Source organism: Sinocyclocheilus anshuiensis, unplaced genomic scaffold (assembly GCF_001515605.1).
Source record: "Sinocyclocheilus anshuiensis isolate Anshui unplaced genomic scaffold, SAMN03320099.WGS_v1.1 scaffold681, whole genome shotgun sequence".
NCBI classification, from domain to species: Eukaryota; Metazoa; Chordata; class Actinopteri; order Cypriniformes; family Cyprinidae; genus Sinocyclocheilus; species Sinocyclocheilus anshuiensis.
Genome location: NW_015537978.1, coordinates 736951 through 750274, shown reverse-complemented (window position 1 = coordinate 750274; position 13324 = coordinate 736951). Strand labels below are relative to the sequence as shown.

The 13324-nt window shown below is 40.8% G+C and overlaps 1 protein-coding gene across 2 annotated transcripts in view; it reads left to right on the top strand.

The window, feature by feature from the left end:
• The window catches only part of LOC107672716 (probable ribonuclease ZC3H12B), a 17655-nt gene extending 6145 nt beyond the window's left edge, over nt 1-11510 (top strand). The window contains exons 2-6 of one of the 2 annotated variants that reach the window (XM_016466027.1): nt 4731-5584; nt 6534-6673; nt 7391-7625; nt 8334-8440; nt 9628-11510. In XM_016466027.1, the coding sequence (XP_016321513.1) occupies nt 4731-5584; nt 6534-6673; nt 7391-7625; nt 8334-8440; nt 9628-11105 (2814 nt within the window). In that variant the 3' untranslated portion in view covers nt 11106-11510. Of the gene's footprint in view, nt 1-4730; nt 5585-6533; nt 6674-7390; nt 7626-8333; nt 8456-9627 lie in introns of both variants that reach the window. The other variant, XM_016466019.1, reaches the window with a different exon arrangement.
• The last annotated feature ends 1814 nt before the right edge of the window (nt 11511-13324 follow it).

Here is a 13324-nt window from a genome sequence, read left to right as displayed (position 1 = left end):
CATATATATGTGTGTGTGTGTGTGTGTGTGTGTGTATATATATATATATATATATATATATATATATTTATATTATTAGTAATAAGTAATATATTTTATTTTTATCATATAAATGCTTTTTAACATCTCTAATGATAATCATTATAATAATCAAATATATATATATATATATATATTTATATTTAAAAATATTAGTAATATATTTTATTTTTATCATATAAATGCTTTTTAACATCTCTAATGATAATCATTAATAGTAATAATAATCAAAATATTTTATAATAAAGAGGTTAAAAAGCATTCATATGATACATTTTTTGATCATAACAATAATTTATTTATAATACAAAAATGTTTACCATTGTATATTATTATTATTATTGTTAAATATTACAAATATCATATTTACCACAAGCCTGTGGTATCACAGAAAATCTCAGGATGTTTGCCTCATACATTCCACTTTTGAATCTCAATGATATTAACAGAAAACTTCTGTCTACTATGGAAAGGCAAATTGTGTTCCTGCAGTGTCCTGCTGTAATATGCACCTCTCTTTTCAAGCTGTAGTGATTATTAAAGCCGTCATCTCTTAGGTTTACTGCAGGCTGTTTGACTGATCTCAGAACAGCTCCTCCTGCTGATCTGAGACCTGCTGCTGAAGCTGTGATCTCCAGCTCGGGCCCGTGGCTTGTGAGTGCAGATGATGCGGTTCAGTGCCCAGGGGAACATGCTGCTGGAGTCAGCGTCACGACTCAGAACAGCAGCTGTGTCACGCTGGGGAGGAAATTCTTCAGTGCGCCACATCTGCAGAAAGAGAGAGAGGGGGAAGATTGTATACACTGTCAGTTTAAAGTGATATTATTCTTCTCAAATGCAAACAAACACACACACACACTTTCGCTCTCTCTCTCCGCCGCATGTGCGAGGAGAGCTCCGGTTCTGCGCGTAGGTGTTTATTAGTGAAGCATGCATGTGTGCTGCTTTATGCGGGCATTTCGGCTTTGCACATGAAGCGCTGTATGGTTTCGAGCGGTGTCGATGTAATATGTGCGCCGTGTGTTTGCGTGTGTGTGTTCCAGGCTTTTCCAGAGAACACTGCGTTGTGTTAGTCGTGACTGCTAAAAAGCAGTTAGCTGATGACAGGGCTGCGTTGCTAGGCAACCGGTGTCATGAGCACAGAGGAGCCTCTCGTAGCTGGATGGTGCTATCGGTTTTCTCTACACACACATGCACTCGCACACACTCCCAACCTACACGTACACACATCCCTCTCACCCCACACAAAAACAAACAGATGCACACACATGCACACGCAGATTCACATATTCTCACTCATGCACACATGCATTAGACATTGCATATCAACCTTGATAGAGCTACCCATGTTTAATTCCAATTTAAGCTTGAGTTGAAGAAGTTTTTGGGGAATAGCAGGGAATTACGGCAGGTGTGCAGGAATCTGCTAAAGGGAAAGGGAGCGAACTCCGGTTTGGATTTAAGAAAACGTGAGGGTCTCAGAGTTTGTTTGCTTTGAAAGAAGTTCATTACCACAGTATCGTTTCCCCTCAAGGAAGTTCAACCGTAGCCCCACCCAAAGTAGCTTCTCATTTTGTCATATTGAAATTGTTTACAATACTTAAATGTTCTGTCATAAGAATTCAAGAATGCGATGATAAGTTTTCCCAGCAGCACATTTGTATAGCCTGACCAAGCCAGTTGTGTGTCTGTCTTCCCTCATATATATATGTATATATATATGAATATAGTGAGAGGGGGGAAGAAAGATGTATTTTATCTATCTATACACGTGTGTGTGTGTGTGTGTATATGTGTATATGTGTATATATATATATATATATATATATGTATGTATGGGTATATGTATAATAGATAGAAGTATCTGCCATGACGCACAACACATAATTTGGGACAGTTTGGGACATATGGGCACATGCGTAATGCCGATTGTCTTCTAAGAATATGCTCACCTCTGTAAACCGACTGACTTAAATAAAAACAGAACAATGAGTTAGCTGTATACTGTATAAACAGGAGGAGCTCAGAGCAAACTTGCATGTGTTAGATCGGTGTTTCTCAACCAGGGGTCCGTGGACCCCTAGTGGTCCTTGACATAAGGCCAGGGGGTCCGTATAAAGTATTAATTTTTGTATAAATGTTGTATATTTTGACATGACATGTTCCCATGAAAGAAAAATCCAGTATAGCTGATGATATGGCCAAATACTGGACAAGTCAGCTAACTTGAATTATACTTGACTGCATTTGGTCCTCACAAAGACACGCCATAGATGAGTCAATTTTGTTCTGGGGGTCCTTGAGGATGGTTCTGAATTGGACTGGGGTCTGGTACACCAAAAGGTTGAGATTCACCTTTGATGAAATAAGTGTTAGATGAAATAAGAAAAAGCATTAAAAAGAGTTATGAAAAGCTTATTTTATCCTTTGGAGACCCAGCAATTTATTATATTAGTTGCATAAAAAACATACATTTTTAAAAATTTATTTGTATTATGTGTTACTAATTTTCTTTCAAAGCTGAATCTTCAGCAGCCATTACTCTGTCTCATGGTCCTTAAGAAATCTTTCTAATGTATTGATTTGGTGCTCAAAAACCTTATCACAGTTTTTTTTTTAAATGAACAGAATGTTTGAAGAACAGCCTTCTTTGAAACAGAAATCGTTTGTAACATTATAAATGACCTATTTTTATTTATTATTTTTTTATTTCAGTTTAATGCATCCTTGCTAAATTAAAAGTAACAATTTATTTAAAAAAATAAAGTAAATAAAATGAAATACTGACCCTAACTATTTTACCGGTAGTGTATTTGTTAAATATTAATATTATCACAGTGGCCAAAAACACTTGATATAATTGAAAATCTCATATTGTCTACATTAAGATTGAACAGTGGAATGTATAGTTTCACAAAAGCTTATGTCTGTTACTGTTATGTAGGAAGGTAAATTGTTTTCCTGTAATATCCAGTCTATCTCTAATGCTGTAGTTTATAACTTACTGTCTTTTCAAGCTGTAGTAATTGTTAAAAGTGATTCAAGGCAAGCTGTAGTGATTGGTGAGCTGAGTGGTCCTAACAAGTGCAGCACTACAGTAGTGTTACAGTTTATTTAAAAAACTGTTACAGGAAAATCAGGAGCATTTTCAGATTTGCAGTGTAATTTTACTCCCTTTGTTGCTGCTACCAATTGACCTATCGGTAAGCCCCGCCCCCCCCTTAGTTTCTGTTGCTCACTGTCTTACAATGACAGCTGTCAGTGAAAACCTTCTTCCGAGGTGTTTCTGATAAATTTGGGACACAGATAGACCTTCAATAGGGACTTAAATATGCCATGGAGGGATATATAACAGATATTAAAATAAATATGTAAAAATACAGATCACAATGCAAACGGGAGAATTATGTTACGGTCGTCACGATCGCAATTACAACATCCCGGATCATCACCGTTCATATACCGCAGAGTAAGATTAAATTAATTTACATTTAACCAGATTAATATGGAGAGGCACTCTAATATAGACCTTCGTTTATGTGTTTTTGACTTTCACTGCACGGTAACTTACATGACTTGAGAACAGTTCGCTATTTAGCTTTGTACGTTAGCATGGACTCCCAAACGTTAACACAAACGTTAGCTAGTTTTAGCCAGAGATACCTTGCTGAAGCACAAGATGACATTAACGTTCTGCTTGAGCAGATGAAAATTGTAACTTAATGAGAGAATGACAACCAGAAAAATGGAACGTTTTCGTCTTCATTGGGATTGGGGTTGAATGCTTAGAGACATTTTGCTCTGTTTTGGTTGGATTTAGGAAATGGGATAAAAAAATTACATTGCCTATCCTCTCAGGATAACTGGAATTAGTGTTACAAGTACCCTAGGCACATCGTTTTTCCATTTTTGTAGCATAAACACCATTAAACCGATGCGAGCTTCGGATCTTCCAATGTTTCTCTATGGCGCTGAAACCTAAAGATGTCCGAGTTCCGCTCCCCGTGCAACTGATACTCGACTGCCATTGGCTCATCTGCGTTTGAGGGGAGGGGCTTACCGATAGGCAATTAGATACCAAGTTAATGGTTCAGACTGTCCTGTTCGGCCAATTACATGTGAGAAGAGCAAGGTGCTCCAGCATCCTTTGAGTCATAATTACTGTACAGTGTGCTTTAACCCTTAATTAATTAATACATTTTTTCTTTTTTTGACAATGAGAGAAATGAAATAGCCAAATAAATAATCAAGATTATGATTATGACTGATGAAAGTAACTAATTATAAAAACTGTAGATTACCCTACAGTAGTGGCCAAACTTGACTGTTCTCTGTTTGAAATCTGTTTTGTTTTTTTTTGCAGCAGCAGCATTTGAGCATTATAGCCAATCACAGACATGTCCATTGAACACATGAATACAAAAAAAATAAAACAGATTTCAAATAGACAATTATGACCACTACTAATTAAACTACTAACTACCACTACTAACTAATTAAAAAAATATATATAAATTTAAAAATTTGAATAATGGCACCATTTATGCAATGCTTTGATTTACTTATGTATAAAAAAGTAATTTAGAAAAAGTTCTTAGCTTGGTTTGGATGTGTAGCTGCATAAAAAATGGCATGGAGAAAAAAAAGTACTTGAATGTAAATTATAAAAATATCTTTTCTCTTTCCCTCAGGAGTACATTGTGTCGCTGATCAGTCCAGTGCATAAGCACCGTGAGCGTTTGACTCTTTGGCTGCAGCGGCGACTGCATGCCCTACGTGCAGCTATTGAGTACGAGAGCTGTGCCGTGGTGCAGGTGAGGGACCATGCACTGGAGCTTCAGGGAGGTCATGTGCAGGTAACAGCTGCATGCGCTATGCTGCAGCGCCTGAAGATGGAGCATCGCGGCTGCCGCGAACCCCAGCCCTTGCCCACTGCTGCCGGCCACGACTCTCCAGAAGAAGAGGAGGAGGAGGATGATGAAGAAGCCGGGGAAGATGGGAGCAGTTCTGAGAGTGACGGAGAGGCGCGGTCACGGAGCGGGAGTTCTGGAGGCACTGTCAGCACGGCAGGGTCAGGAGTGACCGGAAGGAGGCTGGACCCACTCATAGCAACCAAACCTCACCGGCAGCTGTGCCGCTCATCCTGTTTGGACCGTCCCAGCTTCAGCCAGAGCAGCACCTTACAGGAGTTGCGCGCAGATGACACCCAGAGAGCCCAAATGCCCTTGCGTCAAACCAGCGATCGAGATTACCAAACCAAAATTGACTTTGCTCTGAAACTGGGCTACTCTGGAGAGCAGGTGGAGTCTGTGCTGAGTAAACTGGGGTCCAGCGCACTAATCAATGATGTATTGGCCGAGCTGGTACGGCTAGGGAATAAAGGAGATCCAGAGAGCCAAACAGCAACGGGCACTGCCGGTTTAACACCATGGGCGGTGGGAGCCAAAGAAGCCGTCAGCCCCGAAGCATCGTTGGAGGAAGACACATCAGACACGAATGACAACCTCCGACCAATTGTGATTGATGGATCCAATGTTGCCATGAGGTAAATGCTAATGAGAACCAAACTCTTTCCACATATATTGTTTAAAAACATGCAATTTCTGTAATTGCTGACAAGGCCTACATATGCATGTTTTGAGCCTAGCAGTCAAAGTTAACTTGATATGCTGTTTGTAACCCGTTTTACACTCCGATAATCCAATATATTTCAAGCTAAAAATGTCAGGCAGATGTTTGGATTGTGAAAAGTTGTTGGAGGGAAGAATTTTAGAGTTAGAGCAAGTTGTTTTAGAGTCAGAGAAATGTATTATATATTACAAATAATATGAGAAACATTATCTGCTGAAAAGTGCACAAGAATGTTCGTTTAGAAAGTAAAAGGGTCAATTTAAGGGATGTTAAAGGGATATTCTGGCTAAATAATTACAATTCTGAAAATTCTAAATGATTACAAAATAAAACACTAGAAGCTAAAATCAATCATTTTAAATGCTAAAAGTGAATTCAGGCATCACAACATTATAATGTCTAAGTGTGAAACCATGTTCATTTTCATATTTGGTAAAGGTCACATTTAACAGTGTTGTTAAATTATTAGCTGTTTTTGAGTTTCCCTTTGTGTGGAAGTTAGATGATGACAAAGGTAATCTAAATGTAAAAATAGAAGAAATGACGCATTGCACAATTAGATAACAAAATCATATTGGCTGATATACTGTGCATCCCTAGTCAGTTTTGATTTCATGGTGACTTAGAGGCTCTGGACTGATAACATGTTGATGAGAGAATTAGTCAGAACCTGGGGAACTGTGAACTAGAGAGTCATCAGATTCTCACTATTGCTGTTTACTTCTGGAATTTACACTGTTGCAGGAAGTCTTTTGGTGAAATGATCTTTATGTTCCTGTTTTGAAATGCTCTTAGTATTGAGAAAAGTCCAATCAGTGAGAGAACTATGTGTGTAATTTGATGTTGGTAATATTATTTTGTAGCCATGGAAACAAAGAGGTGTTCTCATGCCTGGGCATTCAACTGGCTGTTGATTGGTTCCTGGAGAAGGGCCACAAAGACATCACAGTTTTCGTCCCAGCATGGAGGAAAGAACAGTCAAGACCTGATGCGCCAATCAAAGGTACCACAAAATTTAAAAAACCTGTAGAAAATGATGTTTCTATGATGAGTTAACACTTCCATGAAGTGCCAGTGTGTGTCTGTGTATATCCAGTTAGTCTAAAAATCTGAGACCACCAGTTAAAATGCTTGAAATGTCTAATTTCTTTTCTAATTTAATGTATATATTTTTAAATATAACAGTTTGAGTGAAAAGTTGAATTAAAAATGAATTTATTAGTATTGTTCATCCTTCTTTTGCTTTAGCAAAATTAGCTCTCAAGCTGCATGAACTCCACAAGTTTGTGTAAAACCTGGTGAATCATGTTCTCAAGTGTGATTTGAGAATGATCCAAACAGCATCTTGTGCTTCAGTCGAGACAAACAAAAAAATTTTTTGTTTGTTTTTACAAAGTTCACATGATCTGTGTCACAGGTTTACGTCTTTGATTATTGACATAGATATGTTCTTAATCGTCATAATGTTTCTTTATTTAAAAATGTTTAAAATCCCAAAATTTTCTTAGAAAATTCAACAGTATACTACTGTATGTTGTTAGATACAGTGGATATTTTTTCAGTGAAGAGCTGTTTTTATTTGCCTGTATGAACTTCTCTGAGGAGCTGCCATGTGTCCAGTGAGATCGTCCATCTGTGCTGTGATGTTTATACAAGTTTGCGTATGTCTGTGCATGAGGTCACAGGAAGTGATGATGTGTGATGTCACCTTCATCCTCAGATCAGGAGATCCTACGGAAATTAGAGAAGGAAAAGATCCTCGTCTTCACGCCGTCTCGCAGAGTCCAAGGCCGACGAGTGGTTTGCTACGATGACCGTTTTATCGTCAAGCTGGCCTGTGACTCAGACGGGATCATCGTGTCCAACGACAACTACCGAGACTTGCAGAATGAAAAACCAGAGTGGAAGAAATTTATTGAGGAACGACTCCTCATGTACAGCTTCGTCAACGACAAGTATGCTCGCACAGTTACCATGGTGATGGGGTTTTCTCTCTCACTCACTTGTGTCTTCTGCTTTCCACCCTCGCACCCGTATGGCGTTCCTTTTTCTCTCTGTTTTTCTTCTTTCACTTTTTATTGCTCGGTCACTTGTTTCAAGTCTCTCTTGTTCTTTGTAAATAAGCTTTAATTAATTTCCTGATTTATTTGCTCAAGTTTGATTTTTCAGTGACGAGGTCCCATGGTTAGGCCTCTTGTGATTACATAATTACCTGTTCCCAGTTACATATGATGTAAGCCACACATTGCTATCCAAATAAAGTCATTTTAAGTGAATATAGAAATGCCATAAATGGGCATTTTTGTCTCATTTTCTGATGCAGTAGTGCAATACAAATGCTCTTGTCATGCACATACTATACACCATCTGTGGTGGTTCACGTTGCACTCACGCAAAACTATTAATGTTGCTTTAACATATATTACGAATGCAGAGTGCTCCGGTTTCACTTTATTTTAATATTTGCATCATGGCTGCAAGCAATAAAGAATTTAGAACAGTAGTATTTTACCATACTTCTGTATAATATATAAAATCTCATATTTATAATATCAATAATGATAATGTTTAATTAAATATGTTTCATTAAATATGTTTTAGATTTAAATCATTCTTCCTATCATAGAGTTGTGCTTATTTGTGTCTGTTGGACTGATTTGTAGGTTTATGCCTCCTGATGATCCTTTAGGCAGACATGGACCCAGTCTGGAAAATTTTCTCCGCAAACGACCAGCGGTTCCAGAGCACAAGAAGCAGCCGTGTCCTTATGGTCAGTACAGCAAAAGTAGGAAATTAATTTATGTCTTTATTCCAGAACATCACAGCATATTAAAATATATTTACTGCATTAACACTGTAATGTAAAATAAGATAAATGCCAAGTTCTGTCATGAAACTCTAGATGGTGCAGGCTGATGGTTCGTTAATGCAAACTGATGATATTCACAGCGTTAAACTACTTGGCACAAGCTGATTGGTTCATGTTGCATATGCAGCCAATGAGTTTGCTGCTTTACATTTAAATGGCTGATCTGCATTCACTAGAGCAATTTGCAGCACGCTTTGAAAGTTACTCTGAAACCCTCCCCCTTCCCCAGCTCCACCTGTGTAGACTACAGGTTATTATATATGTTATTTGTGCAGCAGCTCGTGTTGTCAAAAGTACCGATTGCGATACTAGTCAGTACTGAAATTTAAAAAATGTCCATTTCCCGCTAACATTTGAGCGGATTCTTAAACATCACTGATTGGCCATTGTGTTCATGCGCTCAACAGATATGACTGTGATTGGCTACAATGATCATCGCTTCATACTCTTCACTGAGCGTTCACAAAGAAGCACACGGGAGCATTTGAAAGCCGTGTCTATCAGCGGATCCCTAATATATCTGCATATAGATGGATCTGCTGATAGACGTGGCTTTCAAACGCTCCCGTGTGTTTTTGTGTGAGCGCTTGTTGAAGAGCGTGAAGCAATGATCATTGTAGCCAATCACAGTCATATCTGTTGAGCATGTGAACACAATGGCCAATCAGCGGTAAGACGTTTTTAAAATTTCAGTACCGACTGGTATTGCGGTCGGTACTTTTGACAACACTAGCAGCAGCAGTATGTCTTAAATACTCAAAGCACCATATCGGTGTATGTATATTAGAAGTAATTTCCTGTACTTGTTTTTCTTTGCAGCAGCAATAATCTACAACAACAGCAATAACCAACAGCCGCAATTCAGCAGTGTAGCAGATCTATTCCGCCAAAACCAAAAACATTAACATTGTTATATCCATTACCATGCTAAAATCTTCAGAGTTGTCATGACAGAAATATATTTGTTAACATTTTTCATGCACTGTCAAACTATTAATACATTTTCAGTATACTGCTATTTTTGAATCAGTGTTTTAGAAACACAGAAGTAACATTTTTGTCTCAAACCACTATTGGTTTTATCACAGGTAAGAAGTGCACGTACGGCCATAAATGCAAGTACTACCACCCAGAAAGAGCCAACCAACCACAGCGGGCTGTTGCAGACGAGCTCAGAGCCTTTGCCAAACTCTCCGCTGTAAAGACAATGAGCGAGGGGGCACTTGCCAAATGTGGGACCTCTGGTTCTGCTAACAAGGGAGACAGTAGCTCCGAGGCAAAGCGAGTGGCACCCAAGCGCCAGTCTGACCCTAGTATCCGTTCGGTTGCGTGCGAGCAAGAAGAGAGACTCTGTCCAGCACGGAAGGCTGAGGCCAGTTCGGTACCGTCGTTAGTTTCGGCGCTTAGTGTTCCAACTATGCCGCTGACGAAAAGTCACGCAGCAGGCGCTCTGAACACACGCTCGGCGAGCAGCCCTGTTCCAGGGTCTCTGCACTTTACCCACAGCTCGCTCGAGCATGCGGGCAGCGTCCAATACCCCCCCATCCTAGTCACCAATAGTCAGGGCGCCTCCGTGGCTTACGGTGAGCCGTTCCCCAAGTACGACTCTGTGGTAAGCGACCACGGCTACTATTCCATGCTCAGTGACTTCTCCACCATCAGCCTCCAAGACAGTTTCTGCAGTCTTGAACAGCCAGAGCCTGTAGGGGTGGGTGTAGGATATCCTGGCAGAGCCAGCATGTGCCCAGAACCCGGCCGAAGTCATTCGTCGGACTCCTTCTCGTCCTACAGTGGAGAGATGTACCTCAACTCATTGGAGGGCAGCCTAGATGACAGCATGAAAGGGCCACCGTCGCAGATCCAGACTCAACCTTCGGCGCAAACACGCCTTCAAGCCTTTGCTCACGGTTTCCACCATGAGGCCTTGACACGTGTGCAGAGCCATGGAACGGATGAACCTAAACCGGGACCTCGAAAGCAGTCCTCCGCCCACCTTACACCACTCTCCCAGCACCCAGTCATCTGCGCCCGATCCAGCTGCCCAGGAGACTACCCTCCTATGTCCCAGAACATGTTGCCTTCTGCCAGCCCTTCCCAGCAGGGTCGGTCCTTAGGCATGACTCGAATGGACAGCATTTCTGACTCGCGGCTCTACGAGAGCAATCCGCTGCGCCAGCGGAGACCTCCTCTTTGCCGAGAGCAGCATGCCAGCTGGGACCCTTTGCCATGTGGTAACGAGCCCTACAGTTACGGAAGCTACGGATTAACGGGAGGCCTCATGCCTTGCTGTGAAAGGGTGATGGTCCGCAGCATGCCCGAGAAGATGGAGCAGATCTGGAGGTCCCCGTGGGATAGCGTGCCGCCTCCACCGCTCAGCGCTCGTGGGCCAGCGGAGGAACCCCAAGAGCGGCACCCTATTCCAGAACACCAGTATCAAACCTACCGAAACCTCTGTAACATCTTCCCGGCGTATGTGGTCCATTTGGTCATGGAGGAGAACCCTCACATGACCGATCCCCAGCAGCTGGCTGCCGTCATCGTCACTAAACTGCGCACTTGCCACTAAGCACATCACGAAGTGCTGCTAACAACACCTAGTGAATGAGAAATCGGACACCTTGAGAATTTCGTATTTTTGTTTCGCTCTGAAGAAACGGCCATCCCTCGTGTGTAATTATGATTGGATCCATTAGGAGGTTGGCTAGCATGATAGCATTGATGCTGCATTGGTTATGTCATCTGTTAAGCCATATGGGAGCCTGGATCTTGTACCTGAGAAGTTTAGCGTAGAAACCTGAGATCCCTCGTAAAAAAAAGTCCACCGTTCAGCTCCTGAGATGGGCCAAAAGTTTGTTCATAAAAGTGTATCCACACTGAGAGAGCAACTGCCTGCCAGTTTGATGGCATATCTTGAGAATGTCTTCTTTCGTTGTTGATGATAACATTTATCCTTTGAAAAAGAGTTACATGAGAGAAATCTCTTTGGTAAAACTGATCAGAAATGGTCCTGCACAATATGAATCGCTCTGAATAAACGGCCATCCCTCGTGTGTAATTATGATTGGATCTTGTACCTGAGAAGTTTAGCGTAGAAACCTGAGATCCCTCGTAAAAAAAAGTCCACCGTTCAGCTCCTGAGATGGGCCAAAAGTTTGTTCATAAAAGTGTATCCACACTGAGAGAGCAACTGCCTGCCAGTTTGATGGCATATCTTGAGAATGTCTTCTTTCGTTGTTGATGATAACATTTATCCTTTGAAAAAGAGTTACATGAGAGAAATCTCTTTGGTAAAACTGATCAGAAATGGTCCTGCACAATATGAATAGTATTGTGTATGTATATGTGTATTCACTTGCATTTGCGTGTAAATATGACGTGACACCGTGGTGTGTTTTTTTTTTGGTGTGCGTGATGACTTGATGTGTGATTTCAGAAAGAAGAATGAACGCTTGCTTGCGTACCTCAAAGCATGACCTTTGAACTTTTATGGCCTTACATTGGAGTGACCTCACCACACGTTAATGTGAATAGTGCTTAATAGCTGTGGAGGTCGCTGTTTTGCATTTGTTTTATAAAAGTGAGCACTGGGACAGAAAGGTTTAGATTCTGCTGTGCTGCGGTTCAGACTTTTTAACTGGCTGGGCTGTAACTGCAAACCTGCCCCTGCGATGTCTGTTCGCGCACACACACGGATGCGTATTTACAAAGCCATTTTCAAAGATTGAGCCAAAAAGATAATCGGTGTATGGTTTTTTGATCTGAGAGCACTAGGTATGTCTAGTTGGAGAAGTTATTCTTATGTATTTCCTAAATGTTGTTGTTGTATTGTAGATTTCAAGAGAGATGTTTGAGTAAGCATGGGCTTCAGTAAATCTCTCCCAGACAGCATGTTAGCACTATGCTTGACAGAGAGCGCCGCTCACGTTTGGCTCGTTAGTCAATAACTACGTTCAAGTATTCACAAACTGGGGAGGAGAATGCGTCTCTTCGGCAAAATGCTCCTGTGCAGCATCTGTTTCCTGATTGATGCCGAGAGACCGCCCCGTTTAATCTGCTCCGCCCTGTAAATTAACATATCTTCAGGAGAGCGTGAATGTTATTGGTCCAGAGATGCTCTGGGTGTTTTCAAAAATACTTAAATTGCTCCTTAATTTTTTTTTTCATGAGCACAGGTGTGGCCCCGTGGGACCCCGTTACTGCTCGTGGGAAGGTGTGACACACTGCCTACCGGTCTCTTCCTGTACGACACACACACGGAACACCAGGCTGTTGTTGGGTTGTTTCTGACATTTGGCTGACAGTTCGCTTGCTGCCTCTCTACCGCCCCCGACCCTGCTTCGACTTGGACTCAAAACCCAACCTCTCAGCTCTCTAATACGAACACAGACGGTTCTCCTTCCCCTTAGTTTTGTTTTTCAACAGGGTTCTTTCAGGAGGCTATTAATGATTTTTTTTCTTTTTACAATCGGGTTAGAGTTTTTATTTGTATTTTTAAAAAATAATTATTTACACATTTTAGGCCAGAGACATGTTTATGCAAGTACATAATTGTAGACACTAATGCTTGATCGATTAAGTCATGACAACTTCTGGCTTACGTAAACATTTTTTAATTTTTTTATTTTTTTTGGCTAATAGCACCACAGGAATGTTCACATTCCTAAATCATTCCTTAGTGTCCATCTTCAACTGTGACATTAAAGGCAGCAGATGATAAAATATTACATTTCACGCTTTTACGAGCTTTCAGAAAATCTGGAACTGTCAAGAATCTACTATAAAACA